Raw genomic sequence first — 19934 nt, forward strand, 5'->3', positions numbered from 1 at the left:
AAAGAGGTGATCTATAAAATCTCTATTTTTTATCCTTTTAAAGTTTTTATGGATATATGATCATTTTTTTAATGTCCCTGTAATATAAAAGAAGAATATGCTTTTACATTTTGTACAAACATGGATTAAATTTAGTTTATTGTTTAAAAAAACCTCTAGTTTTTCTTTGCTTGTTTTGGTTTGATTTTGGGGTTTTCTGATCCAAAAATTCTGGAAGAGCTGTATGGAAGCTACCATTTATAGCTGTGATTTTATCATAGTCTCCTTTTATTTCTAGTAATTTTTACCCTGTGTAAAATGCAGACAAATGTTTGGGGCATAACAATTAATGCCTTATTTTTTTTGTAAAAAATGTGACTTATTACAGTGGTTATCTTGGACCCATTTGCCCTGGAATCATGTTTCATTTGATATTACTATTTTGACTCTAACTTTTTGCAAGTTATTTTCATGATGTAACATCACCTATCATTACATTATATGCCATTGTGTCCTTGTTTTTTAATGACTCTCCTGAGCAGCTTATAGATGGGCTGTGTATTTTAAACCAATCTGACAGTATTTCACCTTTTAGTGGGGAAATTTAACCAACTTCATTATTGTTATGATAACTCTTATAGCTGTATAGTTGTATAAATTCCTTCTATCGTATTTTATGGTTGTTATTTGCTCATGTCCTTTGTTCATAATTTTGTAATTCACCATCCTTATTGAATGCTACTGCATCCCTCCCCATACTGCTGATATTTTTGAAGTTGTACTCTGCGTGTCTATTTTACTAGCACTTAGTTTCCTATTTTTAATAATTTTAACCCTATATCTCTGTAGTTTTACACCAAAATTAAATGAGAACATTGCTCTCCCCACCAACATGATTTGTTCAGCAACTCCTCATTCTTTTCAAGCCAAGATAAAGTCCTTTAAAAACTAATAATATATGATTTTTGTCCCTAACTACTGTTGTTTCCCCTCATAGTATCTAGTTCAAGAAGTCATATTATCACTCAAATTACACTTAAACTACCATGTTGTATTAAATTTAACAGAAAAACCTCACAGAGTTTATTGTTCATCAGTTTCTTTGTATTCTTTATTTCCTTCTGTTTAGAAATCTTTATTATACTTTATTTTTCATTTTGTTGGAATACTTGAGAAATTTTCTCATAAAAAATTACATAAGGATGTATACCCTTTTGATGTTTCAATTTTCAAAATGGTCTTTCTTTTGCTATCATAATGATGGATTCTTTGAATAATAATAGCACTCTTGAATCTCTCTCCTCTTCTGTTAATAGCCTATATAAGTTGTGGACCACTGTCTTCTAGTGTCCATTGTCTTTTAAATTTCACTGTCTTCGAGCTTCCATTGTTGCCCGTGAGAAGTATGATGTTGCTCCAAGTTTATATATATACATACATATATATATATATATATATATATATATATATATATATATATATATATATATATATATATATGGTGGTCCAGGTTTATATACACAAAGAGAACTATATATATATATATATATATATATATATATATATATATATATAGTTCTCTTTGTCTCAAACTCTGTAAGGTACCCCCACCCCATTCCTCAGAATTCAAAATTTTCACTAGGATATTTTTCAATATGTTTCTAAATATGTGTCTTTATTCTTTAGCTCTTCTTGGTACCTGGGTAACATTTTTTTTTTTTTTTTTTTTTTTTTTTTTAATAGTGTTTATTTTTACTTGTTGACAGTTTGCTTTATTTATTTATTTATTTTTGTCTGTGTTGGGTCTTCGTTTCTGTGCGAGGGCTTTCTCTAGTTGTGGAGAGCGGGGGCCACTCTTCATCGCGGTGCACGGGCCTCTCACTATCGCGGCCTCTCTTGTTGCGGAGCACAGGCTCCAGACGCGCAGGCTCAGTAATTTTGGCTCACGGGCCCAGTTGCTCCGCGGCATGTGGGATCTTCCCAGACCGCGGCACGAACCCGTGTCCCCTGCATCGGCAGGCAGACTCTCAACCACTGCGCCACCAGGGAAGCCCCCCTGGGTAACATTTTTAACTTTTGCAAATCAATAATATTTTTAGCTTAGGAGAGTTTTGTTTTAAAATTATTTTAATTATTCTCTTCCATCTCTTTTCTCATTCTGATATTTATATTCTTTACATATTAGATGTCCTGATTCTATCCTCCAGGTCTCTTATCTTTTCATTTATGATTTCAGTGTCTTTTTATTCTTCTCTGTGTTGTGGGATACTTCCTCTGGTTGATCATTTAGAACCCACATTTTTTTTTTTTTTTAGCAATTACCATTGTATTTTCCTAAATCATCTATTGAATTTTCTAAAACCAGGTATCAGGCTTTCTTTATTTTAGTGTTATCTTTTTCATGCTTCTCATTTTGTTTTTTATTAAATCTCTCTTCTGTTTCTTCTAGTATATTTCTTGCATGGACTTAGCTTTGTTTCCTTTCTTCAATCCCTTGTATCTCCTGAAATGGCCTATGTTCTTTTTCTTGTGCTTAAATTAAAGGGTGTGAAAGCTCTTAGCATAAATGTAAGTCAGGTTTGAGGGTTATACTATATAGTGATGATTGAGAAGTAACAAAGATAATGGCAGTATTTTTTTCTGTTGAAGAATGGCTTAACAAGCCAGAACCTCCCAGAATAAATATGTGTGATAAAGCATCTTGATCTCAAGAATAAGAAGTGGGGATTAAAGCTGTCCTCAGCCATTTAGTACAGCCACTGTCCAGTAGTGCCTGTATGAAGCAAAACAGCAGGTTCTTTCTCCTTCCTGGGCCCAATAGATCCTCTTAAATCAATTGTCTCCTACAAATTACCCCATATACACATCTGGAAATCACCAGATCCATAGTTTTCATCCCAGACTGTGCCAGAGATCATCTATCTTTCAAAGACTACCAGTTCATGATCTTTTTCCACCTACACCTCTTTTTCTGTTATTTGAGTCCTTGATGCACATATTCTTCTAGATTCTAGTAGTTAGTCACTGTTATTTTGAAGATTGAGTCTACTTAACAGTGAGGGAGACAGAAAACGTGTGTATGAGGTGATTTTCCTATCTCAACATTTCCATTTTGTTTGTATGTACACACACATGCATACATACACATACATGCATAAATTAATAGCTTTCAACAGATTAATCATGCATATATAATTTCTATACTTTGTAATAGGTGCTTTCATAAAGTAACTTCATCAGAGTTGATGAGGTTACGTAGAGATTGAGCCTATTGTATATGAAAACAAAATATGTTAGCAGTTCAGTAAAATCAATCTGCTGTAGTATAATGACAAATTGACAGAATTTTAAGCGTTTGACATCTTAAGTTGGATTTACTAGCCAGTCTAGATCACCTTCATGAGGAAAACTATCAATCTATTGATAAGCTACAACGAATATTTTCTGATAAATGTAATGCTAGTGTTAAACTTCTTCATAAAGATTTTAGCTTTTGCATTATTGGCTTTTTCTATTATAAAAAATGAATACCATGTTATATTTTTAATCTCATCAGCAACTAAAATTTTATTTGTATTTCCTTTTAAATAATTTAGATTTAAATTTGAATAGTCACATGTGGGCAAAGACTACCATATTGAACAGTACAGTTACAGGCTTTTTCACTATCACGTTTCTAATAAAGAAAAAACCTCATTCAGAAACAGAATTATGGCACATGCACATTCAGATATAATTACTTAGTTGCCACATTAAATAATATAGACATAAATGCCGGCCTTATTTTCTGAGATGCTTGAGGAGTGTAGCATAGAAATTAATAATATTGTAAGTCTATTCTGCAAAGTCTACTCAAAGTGGAAGATCCACAGGCCAGTAGAAATTAAGTGATATAGTGGGGTGACATATATTTGCAGAAGTTAAAGTAATTCCATACTTATTTTTTCTTGTGTTAATTTTGTTTTCTCATCAAATTCATTATATGTTTGTTCATTTTCACATGTGCACATTTGAAAAAATTCCTATGCCAGGCATTCCCAAGCTGGTATCAGGATAGCTTGCTATTAAACGAATATATACTGGATATATAAATTAAAAGTTTTATGTGGACACTTTGGGAAGAGTTAGAAAGGATAAAAAAATTTCTTGACTGCAAGCCTTCTCAGACACTTCAATTTGCTAATAAGCATTGTGGACCTCTGTAAAGAGGCTAAAATTAATATCTGCTAATATTATCTGTATAACAGCACTACAAATAATGGCTTTTTTTTGTTCACATATAATGAGTTACATTAATATCTGAGAGACAGTTGAAGAGCCAGACACATATGTGTAACAGCATTTAGCTTGTGTGCATTAAATTGGAGAAAATGTTGTATAATTAAATCAGAAATACCTTTTAAATCTATACCAATGAAGATTACATTATGAAATGAAGAAAATATTCTTGTTTGAATTCCAAAATGGAAATTATGTTATAGCTGTAGATCCCAGGAGTTCTAGCCAAATATTTATTTTAAAAAATTATCCTTTTTGAGGATAGCTTGATAAATGGGTAGAGAGTTTTGAAATTTTGAACATTAAATTTTGTTTTTGATTGAAAAAAAAATTATCCTTTTAAGTTGATAGTTTCTTCATTTATTCAACAAATATTTTTGAATACCTACTATAGGCTAGGTACTATGCATGAGTCTTTGCCGCATTTATTTTACACTGTAAGGTACCTAGGGTATATAACCTTATCTGTTTAATTGTCATGTTATTTTACTGGTAATTTCTTACGAGGTAGGCCATATATGTTGGTGCTGATGTGTTGGTGCATTCCTTGGTGGGAATCAAAGGCTTTTCCTTTCGTTTCTCTCACAGGCCATACTTAGTGACTAGAATTCTACCAAGTTACTACTTTATGTTAATGTATTGAAAATCCATATTAAAATGCAAATGTTATCCTGTGAAAGATAATACTTTAAACCACTATAAGCCATTAACATATTATCAAGATTCGGTTTATCAGTTTAATTAGATTGTAATTTAGCTTGGCCCTGAGGAATTAAGTAAATTGGATGATGTGGAAGGGAAGAATCAGCATAAGGCAGATCAATGAACAGGTGCATCCATACCCTTTATACAGAACACTACACATACCTGGCCTCCTGGAAGTAGGTTGTTCTTAAAGACTACTACATCCAGCTCCACCTGATCATCTCTTTCCCTGCCAGCTTGCCTGGTACCAAAAATTCATTCTAATTTTAGAAAATAAATAATATAGATATAAAGGATGACTTTCTGCAATATTTTATACTGATTATTTTATGTATTTATTGTGTTTTATTCTTTTTGAACCAAAGGGGTAAATTATAAGCTTAATACAGTTTGTTGATGAACTACTTCATGATCATTCTAGGATTGATCCTCCCCTTTTTTTTGGTTACATAACTTCACATAGGCAGTTTTCTAGATGATGCAGTGAAGAGGGATGGAAATTCCTGAGAGAAAATGCTCTCGTCACTGTTTTCTTCATCTGAGATCATAACCAATTCATATGATCTCATTAGGCTGATTACTTAAGGTCCTTCTGCACAGTGACTTAATTAAAAGCACGCAAAGCCAAGTACTGTCCGAACACTAGTATTGCCATGCCATTTATGTGTATCCAAAACTGTGAACAGGAAAGACTCAACCCCTACCTATCTCAGCTGTGTCATATTTTTGTTTTTCGTATGTCATATAATTTGAGTCTTTTTTCTGTCTATGGATTAATGCAGTATTCTTTTTGCCAAATTTTATTATTTGATTTGACTTTTTAGGTCATAATTTCTATAAATGATCAAAGAGAAATACATACAAATAGCTCAACTGTCCATCTTATTAGAAGGAAACTTAATTTTTTTCTCTGAAGGCTTTTGAGACTAGGAGAGAAAGCTACCTGTCTTAGATAACTTAAGTCTTTCCCATTACCATATTATTTATGACCCATCAGAACCCATATAAAAGCCTGTAATCCTATTTGGGATTTATATACCATTGTATTATTATTTTTAAATAATTTGTAATAATTAAGAATGCCATTTTGAAGAAAGATAAGATATAAATTAACAGATTTTCATATGATAGCTCACTTTAAATTATTGATAAATAATCTTGTATTATTTTGAAGATTTGACACTATCTTTGTGTTTATTAACACTAATGAAATAAAAAAAATTGTTCCATCACTGCATGACTTTTTTTGTCCAGGTATTAGGCTAATTTTTGTTAGTTAGTCTTTGAATGTGTTGACCTATTTTCTATATACCACGTTTATGTTAGATACATAGGTATTTTGAAAAAGAATATCTCATAATGATATGGCATATAGTGCATTTTTCTTCTTGAGTTTTTTTGACCTCATAACTCATAAATGAGGCAGTAACCACATCTCATTTGAAACTTTTATATTGAGGAGAGAGGAGTCTTTTAAATCATGGAGGAAAACATTTTGTTTTAAAAACTTAGATATAATGCATCATTTGTTTCAAAACAGGATTGCCTTTATTTCATGCAGTTATGTGGCCCTTCAAGAATCTAATTTTAAGTAATAGAAAGTGATTACTGAAGTTTTAAAGAAACAGAAGTTTATTAAAAACTTTATGAGTGATACCTATGCCTACTTACAGAGCTCAAAATTTGAAGCCAGTTTTCATCTCAACTTTAGGTGTTACATATCATAGTTTTGTCCCATAATAATCCTTTCTAAACTTCAACTGAGCTTTCAATTTGTTAATAAAAATAGGTATTTGGGGCTTTCTCCCACATCTCTTGATTTTAATTCCCAGAAAATGAGGATAGTGTATTCTTTTGGGTATATATCATTAGAAATGAATATGAACAGAGAGGAATAAAATGAAATAGTATGGCTACAGCACTTCCATGCTAATGATGCATGAATATCTCTAATGATATAAGGTGGTAAAGAACATTAACAAAAGCAAGTTGATTTTCAAAAGGTTAGACAGGATTTGTACACATCAGGATTCAGAAGGATATAATTATTCAAGGAAGAGTTAATGAAATTCAAATGAAAAGGCAAAATCTGAATATGAGTGCATGGATTTTGCATAAAGAAGAGAAAATGAACATGATACTTCTAATTAAACTGATTTTTTAATAACTGTCTGAAATTTTTATTAAACCAAACTGAAAGGCATTCAGTAGATATAGCTTATTCATTATAGACCTGCATGACTGTGTCAAAAGGAATGATATATTTTAAGGGGTATATAGTAACCTAGATCTCCAAATACCTGAGTGTCTCAGTTTACTTTTTGACAGCTTATTATAATATATGAAAATTATGATACATTTCTCTGTATTAAAAATTAGTGTATCTTTTAGAACTTTATAATAAATGAAAATATTCAAAATTTATAAAGCTGAACTTTCTAGAAAATGAGTTGACAGTTTCCCAATGGTGTCAAAGACTTATTTTGAAATATTCCATTTCTCATAAAAGTTCACAGGATCTTCCCTTAGCTTGCCTTATTCACCTGGTATGCACCACTTCTCCTATCTATGATGACTAGATACTATGTATTAAGAGAATAGAAGGAATGAAATCCTCCAACTCTAACCCAAAATTCTAATATTATTTTAAATGTAAATTAGAAGTACATGTAGATTACCATTCCATTGATCATGAAGGAATAGGTGTCGTATTTGGTCAAGGTATATGCACTAAACGAAACTTTGTTAAAAGGTATAATTGTGTGATATAAGTTAATCTGTGTAATTCTATGAATTTGTAGTGTCATAAGTAGATGAGACATCTAAATTAAAATTATTTTGTTTTTATATTATCTAAGAAATGAGTACAAGAATCGTGGACCTGAATGACCAAAATGAAAGCATAAATGGACCAGCTTATATTTTAACTCATCTTTGTGTAGCTTCAGTCTGGGATCCTAAACACCATTTAATTACATTACTGCAAAAATGAGGATGGTCTCATCTTAAAGGCTGCGCAGTAATAAATGGCTGTGTTAGCATGCTTATCATCAGAACTCCCCAAGAGACCCTGCCACTGAAACCCTCAGCTGACCCCATCACCAGGCAGATGGCAGTTCATCAATTCAAAACAAAATTACTGGAAAACTAATTTCAATTATAAGAGTTTTGCTGCTTATAGTATAGACAGAAGAGGAGAGCAGAGGTCATCTATCTTTCTGAATTTGCACTCCAAATAGTATTTATTCCTTGTTCTTATAAGGAATAGGGAAAGAGGCACCCCTGATCAAGTCCAAACAGACTCTGAGCCCCAGATGCCCATCAGTCCTAACACTTGAATGGCAGGTAGGAAAGTGTAGATGCAGGAGGAGGAGCTGGTGCTCCCTTAGATCTTCAGGCTTTCAGGAGCTCTTATTAAAGTGTAAATTTCATCCTCAGTCCTACTTATCTAGTACCTTAATAAACAGTTTAACTTAGCAAGAATCTAGCATCAAAGAGAGGAGCTGACAAGGAGATCAGCTCCGTGCTTTGTGACCACCTAGAGGGGTGGGATAGGGAAGGTGGGAGGGAGACACAAGAAGGAGGAGATATGGGGATATATGTATAAGAATAGCTGATTGACTTTGTTATAAAGCATAAACTAACACACCATTGTAAAGCAATTATACTCCAATAAAGATGTTAAAAAAAAAAGAGACAAGCTGATGTCAGGAATTTGGAGGAGAAGGGTGCTTAATAGAAAGCTAGCTACCAACCAAAACCACTTTGTCCCTCCTGTACCTCAGTTAAGATTAGGGGAAAAAAGTATAGGAAGGGTTCCATTTGGTATGAATATCATAGATGTAGACCCCTCACATCCCACCCCATACTTAGTTTTCCAGGAAGCTTAGAATTACATTTTTAAATCCAGTTGTAAAAAGTATTCTTTTCTTAGAGTAAAACTACCCCTCTCATGACCTTACGGCTCTTGGTCTTTCAATCTTATATTCATGGTGCTAATGTGTGTGTATCTCTTATTATAAAATGCTTCTAACACGTTTCAGAAGAGAGGATATATAAATAATAAATAACCTTTTTACTAGACTTATCATCATGCATTTTTGATCCACTTTCCAGCCCTCTGTCAGCTATAATCTGGAATCTATATGAATTCAATAGAGGTCTTTTCAATATTAGGAAGCTAAAAGAATTGTTCTTTTGTATATCTATACCAGCACACTGTCCATGAAGAATCAGTGATGGTGATGACTGAAGAAATGCCTTTGGAAATTTCTTATGTGCCTTCTACTTATCTGACTGAGATTACTCATGTCTCACAAGCCCTATCTGAAGTGGAACAACTTCTCAATGCTCCTGACCTCTGTGCTAAAGATTTTGAAGATCTCTTCAAACAAGAGGAGTCTCTGAAGGTAAAAGCAAAGCACTTTCATTCAGATTTTACAAGATCATCACATTGATCATTTACTGTACCAGAACATTTGACTTAAATGTATACCGTGAAGGCATTCTGACTTAACACATGGAAATCTTAAAATACTTTACAAGATGGTTAGCTTTAGAAATCTAGTGTAGAAAGAGAAACATAAAATGGAATAGGTATTTTATAATATTTAATGTTAAGAGACTTCCTAAAACAAAGGAACGCACTAAAATAATAGTTTCTTATACATTCAGGGCAGAAAGGACTCTCCAAAAAACAAGCTTTGCTAGACAAACAGTTTACTCCCAACTGATACATTACTTGTCTTTCTTTTCCCGTAAAAGGGGAAATTAAATGAGGTTTTAAATTATATCTTTTGTATACAGTTTTAGTTTTCTATTTCCACTTATAATATTCACATTCAATTTCAAATTAGTGTCAGTATCAATACCACAACATATGGTATCTAATTGAATAGAAAGCAATAAAATACTTTATTTAAAATCACCAGGCAAAAGCCTCTAACCAAATCCAGCTTCTTTTCAAATCACCAACTGTAAGTTTATGAATTCCGAACTAAGACAAAACATGATGAAGAAGTAGGGTTTGAATTTTAGAGGGAAGTGTCTGAAGATAAATAAATGTAGCATCAAGAAAATGTACATAATAATGTGTGTCTCAAGATAATTTTAGTGATCATACATTTCACACTCAAAATGAAAGATAATAGTGTAGCCAGAGCTTGGTATTTGCCGAAGCAAATAGCATAAGATTATAGACAGAAGATAAGTTTGCTCTCAGCAGCACCTATTAGCTAAAGTATTTTATACTCTAAATGATCTCTTGGGATCTCATTCCATATCACATATTTGCATAACTATACAAATAGATAAAGACATTTGTTTGTCTTAGAAATCGGAGTAGCAATATCTCGAGTGACTTGAGTTTAATGTCTTACATTATATCAAATAAGCTACAAAATTATACACTAAAATAGAGTAAGGGATGCATGGATCTCTGGAACTACTCCATCATTTTGGTATGGTGCTATTTCTTATTCTCTTTGAAGTAAAAGTCAAATCACTCATGGGTACAGTGAAGAAAAGAAAATCAATTGATAAAGGAGACATGCCAGCATGCCTGTCATAATTCACATTAACTAATTTCTCATGACAGCACAGTTTGTAAGTTCATCATTGTCATTCAATATGTAAATCACTGCTAATGAGCTAATATTCATTCCTTTCCTTGTTCATGGACATATAGGTCAGGAGAGCAGTAACCCTAAACTTATTAAGTTGCCAGTTGAATATCTTTGTCTTCATACCTCTTAACCTGGCACACTCAGAATGATGGGCCCCTGGCTGCACTCACAGCTAATAATTTTGTTCTTTCAGATATATTTAATAGTATTAAAGCTGACACCAATTACAATGGTATTGATTACTGTGGTTTGTAAAAAAGTATTATCGCAGTTTTAATTTAATTGGTTATTGAGTCCTCATTAGATGTAGTTTGGGGCATAATTCCATCTTACTCCCAGCATATCTCCTGCAGCAAGCAAATGGGCTTCCTACCTCTATGAGCTTTTTGAAGGGGGATAGTTTTGATCTCAGTCTTTTCAATGAATATGTACTTCCTCTTAAAGGCATTCATCGTCATTATCTAGTAGTAAAAATAGAAAAGCAGTGCATAAATTGTACAGCTGCTGGTTGAGAAGGTTTGAAATTAAATTGTGGTTGATTTTATTCCTGACAGATTTGCATGAATCAAATTACAGAACTGTAGTAGGTATTGCTGTGGTTTAACATACATATTTTTTTAAGTACAGTACAACACAAATAATGTGCAATAAGTTAAAATAATTACTTTCTGAACAAAATATAAATAATATAGCACATATGATTTCCATAGATGTATTGAATTAGAAAGCTACCTAATCATTTTGACAAGAACTAACCATATAAACACCTATTTACATTGTAAATCTGCATTTAATAGCTAATACATTAGTTAAGGCATACCTAGTGATGAATGAGAAACACACACAAAAGTAATATTTATCCTTATATCAAAGCCAATATTATCAATTAGTTGCTTAATTAGGCCTTAGTTGCTCAGTTAGGGATTGGCATGGATAAAGGTGAATTATTAGGACAAAAATAAGAGCATGGGTTAGAATAAGGATGACAACTATGCTTTATCTTTTGCAATAAGGAGGATCAATTTGTATATAGGGCTTAGGTACTCGATAACTTGTATTAACTAATTGATCCTCCCCATAACTCTATGAAATATTTAAAATTATTATCCCCATTTTACAGATGAAGAAACTAAAGAAATATTAAGTAAAATAACTTGACAAAGTTGACACAGCTAGTATTGGTTGAGCAAGGATTTGAACCCAAGCCAATTAGATTGAATCTCTGAGCTGTTAACACCTATACTGTACCACCTTTCATGCAGTGGTTTCAAGGGTACTATGTTGAGCATAGCAAGGGTGAATTCGGGTAAAACATGGTAGAATACTGAGGACTGGCGTGGCCAGTTCATAGGAAAAATGTCTTGAGTTCTAATTCTCACTGAATCTATGCCAGTTCAAAAAGATTCCATAAGAGGAAGCAAGCATCTTTCATGTGCTTGTTGGCATTATCCTTAGTGAAATTAGTCACACAGAAAAAGACAAATATTGTATGTTATTGCTTATATGTGCAATCTAAAAAACAAAACAAATGAATGTAACAAAACAGAAGCAGACTCACAGATATAGAGAACAAACTAGTGGTTACCAGTGAGGAGAGGGAAGGTGGGGGACAAGATAGGGGTAGGGGATTAAAGGGTACAAACTACTATGTATAAATAAGCTACAAGGATATATTGTACAGTACAGGAAATATATCCAATATTTTATAATAACTTTAAATGAAATATAATCTATAAAAATATTGAATCACTATGTTATACATCTGAAACTATTATAATATTGTAAATCAACTATACTTTAGCAAGAGAAAAAGGGAGGGAGGGAGAAAGGAGGGAAGGAAATAAAGAAGGAGAAAAGGAAGGTAGGAAGAGGAAAAGAAAGGGAAGAAAAGAAAGAAGTCAGACACGCATCATTTCAGTTGTCTCATCTAAACTGATGATATTAAAGATGCTCTGGTTGAGGTGGATAAAATGTTTTGTGTCTTTAGCAGCCAGGGTGGGCGACAAGAAGTGTGGACAAATGGAGAAAGCTCACAGATGTTGACAGGACAGTTGGGCCCAATGTAGAGCTTAGATAAGATCAAGAAGTAAAGGCAGCCCTTGTTCAACCTCAACAGCACTGGGGAGAGCTTGTTGTAGCTGAAAAAGCCAAAGATCGTAAAGCAAAAGTCGTTCAGTCTTCTTTGACTGGTTCAGCTTTTATGCAGGACCCTTGAGACCTAAAAGGAATTATTAGGACAAGGCAATAATATAAGGAATGAGGATTCATTCATTCAAACATCTTTATTAAGCACTTCCTATATACCAGGAATTGCTCTAAGTGCTTAAAAAGCAGTAAACAAAACCGATGGACTCCGCCCTCATACAGCTTTTGTTATAGCAGAGGGAGACAGAATATAAGCAAACAAATGGTGGACTGTCATAAAGACTACCATTCATTCTGAGTGAGATAGGAGCCATTGTAGGTTTTTGAGAAGATGACTGATGTGATCGGATTTATGCTTTAAAAAGATCACACTGGCTGCCCCACTGAGAGTAGAACTGTAGGGGATCAAGGGTAAAAACAAGGAGGACAGTTGAAGAACGGATGCCAGTGGCTTGGGCTAGGGTGGTAAGGAGAGATTTTCAGATTTTGGAAATGTTTTCAGAGAGAAGATAGAAGGTTTATTTCTGTGTTCACCAGAAACTTCAGCATGGGTGTATAAAAGCCCATTCTCAGCAGATTTGGGGCTCAGGAGAATTTAGGTGTCCTGTGAACTTGGTAGAAGATCACTTGAGAAATGTAAGATTTCTTTCTTCTCATTGATAACTTTGCCTTCGGTACTTCACTCTTGCTGTGAAGCACGGGCAAAAGTGCTGGCGACGGAGATCTTATCACTCTGGTCAAAATCTTTCTCCTTTGGAATCTATTTCATCACATTTAAGCACAAATTTAATAATGTCAGTCACTTGAATGAAGACAAAACTAATGCCGTGAGCAAGCCGACTGGTTTTCTATTCTGGTATTAGGAAAGTTAGATAATAGAAGGAGGTACTGTATATACAAATCTGAACAAAATATCTGAAGGTAAATAAAATAATTAATGTTCTGTGTACATTGTAATACAGGGCCATGCTAGATAAAGCGTTAGATTTTTCACCAGTTTAATACTATTCCAAAAAAAGAATATTGTAATTATTCTAAATTAAATAATCATGGAGCATATAAAGTGTCAAAGCAAAATTTGTTTACAAATGCTTTTTGAATTCTACTTAAACTTTATAATCGAATAGTTTGGTGCATGGAAAAATAAGACTTTTATTAATGTATTACCACATTGTAAGAACTGATATTTTGGACTATAACATGTGGAATAATGTAATCATTTCATGATTTCTCTGAGAAAAATCAAGTTTTTCTTTTTTTTCTTTTTCTTTTTAAATTTTAATTTAATTTTTATTTTATATTAGAGTATAGTTGATTTATAATGTTGTGTTAGTTTCAGGTACACAGCAGAGTGATTCAGTTATACATATACATATATCTATTCTTTTTCAGGTTCTGTTTCCACACAGGTTATTAGAGAATATTGAGTAGAGTTCCCTATGCTATACCGTAGGTCCTTGTTGATTACCTATTTTATATATAGTAGCATGTATATGTTCATCCCAAACTCCTAATTTATCCCTATTTTATATATAGTAGTGTGTATATGTTCATCCCAAACTCCTAATTTATCCCTCCCCCCCACCTTTCCTCTTTGGTAATTGTGAAAGTCTGTGACTCGAAGTGGGTGAGTCTGTTTCTGTTTTGTAAATAAGTTCATTTGTATCATTTTTTTAGTTTCCACATATAAGCGATATCATATGATATTTGTCTTTTCTCTGTCCGATTTACTTCACTTAGTGTGATAATCTCTAGGTCCATCCATGTTGCTGCAAATGGCATTATTTCATTCTTTTTCATGGCTGAGTAATATTCCATTGTATGTATGTACCACATCTTCTTTAGCTGTTCCTCTCTCGATGGACATTTAGGTTGCTTCCACGTTTTAGCTATTTAAATAGTGCTGCAATAAACATTGGGGTGCATGTATCTTTTCAGATTATGGTTTTCTCCAGATATATGCCCTGGAGTGGGATTGCTAGATCATATGGTAGTACTATTTTTAGTTTTTTAAGGAACCTTCATACTGTTCTCCATAGTGGTTGTAACAATTTACGTTCCCACCAACAGTGTAAGAGGGTTCCCTTTTCTCCACACCTTCTCCAGCATTTATTGCTTTTAGATTTTTGATGATGGCTATTCTGACTGGTGTGAGGTGATACCTCATTGTAGTTTTGATTTGCATTTCTCTAATAATTAGTGATGTTGAGCATCTTTTCATGTGCTTTTTCTCCATCTGTATGTCTTCTTTGGAGAAATGTCTATTTAGATCTTCGGCCCATTTTTTTGATTGGGTTGTTTGTTTGTTTGTTTTTATATTGAGCTGCATGAGCTGTTTGTATATTTTGGAGATTAATCCCTTGTCAGTTGCTTCATTTGCAAATATTTTCTCCCATTCTGTGGATTGTCTTTTCGTTTTGTTTATGGTTTCCTTTGCTGTGCAAAAGCTTTTAAGTTTAATTAGGTCCCATTTGTTACAATTTGTTAGTTTTCATTACTCTAGGAGGTGGATCCAAAAAGATATTGCTGCAATTTATACCAAAGAGTGTTCTGCATATGTTTTCTTCTAAGAATTTTGTAGTATCTAGTCTTACGTTTAGGTCTTTAATCCATTTTGAGTTTATTTTTGTGTATGGTGTTGAACAATGTTTAAGCTTTTCAACTAGCACATTTATTCAGCTATAAATATATTTGCTTTTTTCAATTGCTTTTATGATTTGGGATTTATTTGATTTGCTATTTATTTTATTTGATTGATCTGCTATTTATATTTGTGAAGTACTTTACAAATATTAATCTATTTGCTATAATTGAAATCATACTTAAATCATTAATATAGTACCTCAATTTTCACTTCTCTTATAGTGAAGAGATTATAGATATTTACTGCATTATAATTCATATTTATATGTACTTTGGTAGTTTCCCTTTATGTTTTCTACATGTCTCTCTTTTATAGGAAATTATTCATTCTTTTCTCCCAGCCTTTATTTTATCAGGCCCATCAGTTGTCCTACTTTGACCCCCACCCATGCTGCAGTTTACTCCCATCTTTGCTAAAATGTACTTTAAGGACTCACTCCGCCTCCTTCCATTCTCCTAGCAAGACTATTTTGATAATTCACATCCTATAAATTCTGGAAGTCAGAAACTTCCACGTTAAAACTTACAATTCATGATGCTGGTTGAAATTTTGCGGTTGCAGTTAAGTTGTGTGGAGGTTTTCCTTTTATTCATGAACTATTCAAGCTGTTCTTTGACCAATTATGATGTCATCTTTTTTAATCTGTGATATATAATTACTGGTTTGTTACTTATGTAAGGACAGTGCATCATCCTATGGAGAATGTTTCCACCAAAGTATATAGTTGTATTTGGGACAGTGCATCATCCTATGGAGAATGTTTCCACCAAAGTATATAATTGTATTTAGGAAATAATTTTGACATGTGGCCATAAACAATGCAGGGGAAAAAAATCGAAAGGACACCTTACCATAGAGCCACTAAATATAACTTTAAAAAAATTTCTTTAGAAGCTCAGAAAAAATTAATTAATAAGTACTTTAATGCTTTTTGATTGAACACTCTTCCCAATTTGATATGTCATTAATGTAGTGCCTGGTAACTAGTTGAGGCATAAAGTGGATAAGAATTAGATTTATATAGGATGTTACCTTCATCTGTCAGATAAAGACAAATTCCAGAGAGTGAAAATGAACTGGAGTTTGAGTCTTTGGTGCTCCAATTTCTCTTTCTCAATTTTAAGATAGATCTACTCCCCAATGGCTGCTGTCACAACAGCTACTAATGGGTTTCTCTAATCCTTTTTTTCTTAGAAATGAACGTTGTGTGCTCCTCTGTTAGCCAAGTTACAAAGGGTCTCAAGGTATTTTTGTTAACTAAAACTGCCTAAAGCTATTATTTTCGCCTTCTTAAAATGTGAAAGCAATCATGCAGGATTTTATAACTCTTAAAACACATATACATGCATTTAAGTGTATGTGTATCCATTTAACTGCAGAGCTATATTTATTAAGATGGTGATACTGAGTCAGCAACAGCAAAAGATACAATTTTTACCATTTGCAGTGGTTTGCAAATGAGCCATCTACTCCTTCTGACTTTTTCCCTCTGGTGACCAACATCCATCATACACATAACCACTAGGAAGAAAAAATATCTTGTTTGTGTTGTTCACCACTATATCTCCAACTCCTAGGACGGTACCTACCACTAATAGACACTCAATGGACATCTGTTGAATGAATGGATGACAGTCTGGTAAATCCAGGTATGAAGTCTGTGATTGAAGAGGACAGAACAATGTTAATCTACTATTTCCAAGAATAAAAACCGATTTTTTAATTTAAAAAAAGAAACAAAATTAGCCTCTTTTACATTATATCCAAACTCATTGAGTTAAATCATCCAGATGTGTGAATTCTAACAAACTAAGCATATATACCAGCATGGAGAAATTTGCTCTAGGTTTGTACACAGTGAATTTTAAACCAATCATTTATGAAAGTGTGTGGCAAGAAACCCACAAATAATTAAAATATTAGTAATATTTTTCCCAATCACTTGGCTTGCATTATATGGTTATGGCAAACAGTAGGCTAGAGTGGTTGGCAAGGCACTGGATTTGAACATGAAAGACTTAAATTTAGACACCGAATCTGACTTTTTTTTTTTTTCTTTTTTTTTCTTTTTTTTTTTTGCGGTACGCGGGCCTCTCACTGCTGTGGCCTCTCCCGTTGCGGAGCACAGGCTCCAGACGCGCAGGCTCAGCGGCCATGGCTCACGGGCCCAGCCGCTCCACGGCATGTGGGATCCTCCCACACCGGGGCACGAACCCGTGTCCCCTGCATCGGCAGGTGGACTCCCAGCCACTGCACCACCAGGGAAGCCCCTGACTCTTAATAGTTGTGTCCTGGGCAAGCCACATAAAATTTCTATGTCTCAGTGTTTTTAACTTTGAAATTAGATCAATGATGATACCTGTCCCAGCCTACTCAGCAGTAATATTGTGAAGATAAAGTGAAATCATGTAGGATTATATAGAAAAATTCTTGTAAAAAATGTATAATTATATAAATTTCCAATTTTGCAAAACCTGTATTACTTCATCATATATCCAAAGTCTTAAAAATTATTGTAAATTAAATTTCCATGTAAGTAATACTGCAAACAAATTGCCTTTAAGAATGTGGTGAGGGCTTCCCTGGTGGCACAGTGGTTAAGAATCTGCCTGCCAATGCAGGGGACATGGGTTCGAGCCCTGGTCTGGGAAGATCCCACATGCTGCGGAGCAACTAAACCCGTGTGCCACAACTACTGACCCTGCGCTCTAGAGCCCGCAAGTCACAACTACTGAGCCCACATGCCACAACTACTGAAGCCCGCATGCCTAGAGCCCATGCTCCGCAACAAGAGAAGCCACTGCGATGAGAAGTGCACTCACCGCAACTAGAGAAAGCCCACGTGCAGCAACAAAGACCCAACACAGCCAAAAATAAATAAATAAAATAAATAAATTTTAAAAAATGTGGTGAAACATAAAATTGCATACTTAAGTGTAAAAAAACTTTAAGTAAAATTTTAATAATAGCATAAAATATACATAAAGTTATTTCCAGATTTGGCAAGTAGCCTAAAGGTTAAAAAAAAGTTTAAAGTTAAAAAAAAAAGTAAGAGAATGCACATAGGCTAAAAAACATTTGCTTTTGACAAAAACTTTGGTTAGAGAATCTTACTTACTTTCAATCATATTTACTATATTTCCAAAGCTAAGGATTACTTATTCAGGGGTAAAATTTTTCACTCTTCTATTAATTTTAGGTGCCAAATGAATAGCTCATTTTTTAAATATTTCTCTTGAGGATGCAGGCTCTAAATCGTTCCACGTTTCCATGCTCCATGGCTTTTACCAAGAATAGGATGCTATTTTTTAGTTTGTTGTTTTCATTTTTGTTTTATGTGGAGTTTTATTTTTCATTGAAATATGTTGAATTCATTTTTTTCCTAGTTCTATGTCAGTAATTTAGAATCCTTTGTTCTGAGTTCAGAACCATGACTTAAACTATTTAAAAGCATTGAAGCTGTAAGTGAAGGATACTTTAATCAATAGTGGGGGTTTTTTCCCTTGGAATTATGAGACTTATTTTTATTTATTTTGTTGTTTTTCTTTTGCCATTTAAAAAAGCTGATCTGTATCAATTTTCTTGCTTAAAATGGTAGTCATGAGCATGTTGATACTTTAATAACATTCAGTTGAACCTTATGAATTGGCATTATGTGGGTCAAAATGTTCAAACATTGGCAATTTCATATAGTTCAGTCTAATACAACGACTTTTACCCGTCTGCTTGTTTCTGAATCCTAATGCATGTAATTAAGCAGTCAAGGAAAAAATCAAGAACTATGTATTGTAAATCACTTTAATTAATGGATACCAACTACTACAAATTCCCAAATTGCGTTTTCCAAACCTGAGGCAAAAGGATATTCTCACCATTAGGGAAATCTCTGGGGTTTCCAAAAAGTTAAAGGAAGGAGGAAGAGTGTTAAGATCCCTCTCCTAACAAAACATGTTGTTAACATGGTTTGTTTTGTCGTTTGTTGGTTTTCTTAAATTTGTGCGTTTAGGTTCAGAACAATTACATGAAACAGCGGTTTTGCTTTTCTATCCCAAATGTAAAACGCTGTGATAGAAAGCATGTTCTCCCAGTGTCAACAGCGTTAATCATTTATAAAATGGGCAAAATATTACCAAATATGTTTCCTTTTTTTTCCAAAATAGTGTACTGTCATTTGTATTAATTTGTACAGACTTAATTACATTCAGTTGTGTATAGGAGTTATCTGTAAACTTGCTTGATCACACATACTAGATTTTCCATTCTTTATCAGAATAATAAGATGCTCATGATTGTATATTTAAATAGGATAAAATACTATAAAGTGAAAAGAAGAAAGAAAAGCATCCTGTCCACATTTTTCAATCCCATTCCTCAGCGGTAATCAGTTTTTCAGGTTTCCCTGGATTACTGTATTGCCGTAGAATTTTTCTCCATAAAATCTATCTGCCCCTCCTTTGCTCAGTTACACAAGACTTAAAAGCATGTCCTGGTTCTAAAATATTTGGAAACATAGAATACCATATATCTAATTTTGAATGATGAGAAAAGCCTTTGCTTCT

General features: G+C 33.5%; 1 protein-coding gene across 2 annotated transcripts in view; it reads left to right on the forward strand.

Moving 5' to 3' along the window:
* Window positions 1–19934, forward strand: part of DMD (dystrophin) — a 2087389-nt gene that overhangs the window by 900964 nt on the left and 1166491 nt on the right. For both annotated transcript variants that reach the window (XM_081221405.1, XM_081221404.1), the window contains exon 42: window positions 9177–9371. In XM_081221405.1, coding sequence (XP_081077531.1) covers window positions 9177–9371 — 195 coding nt within the window. The remainder of the gene's footprint in view (window positions 1–9176; window positions 9372–19934) is intronic.

Source organism: Mesoplodon bidens (assembly GCF_964165515.1).
Source record: "Mesoplodon bidens genome assembly, chromosome: X".
In the NCBI taxonomy this organism is placed as follows: Eukaryota; Metazoa; Chordata; class Mammalia; order Artiodactyla; family Ziphiidae; genus Mesoplodon; species Mesoplodon bidens.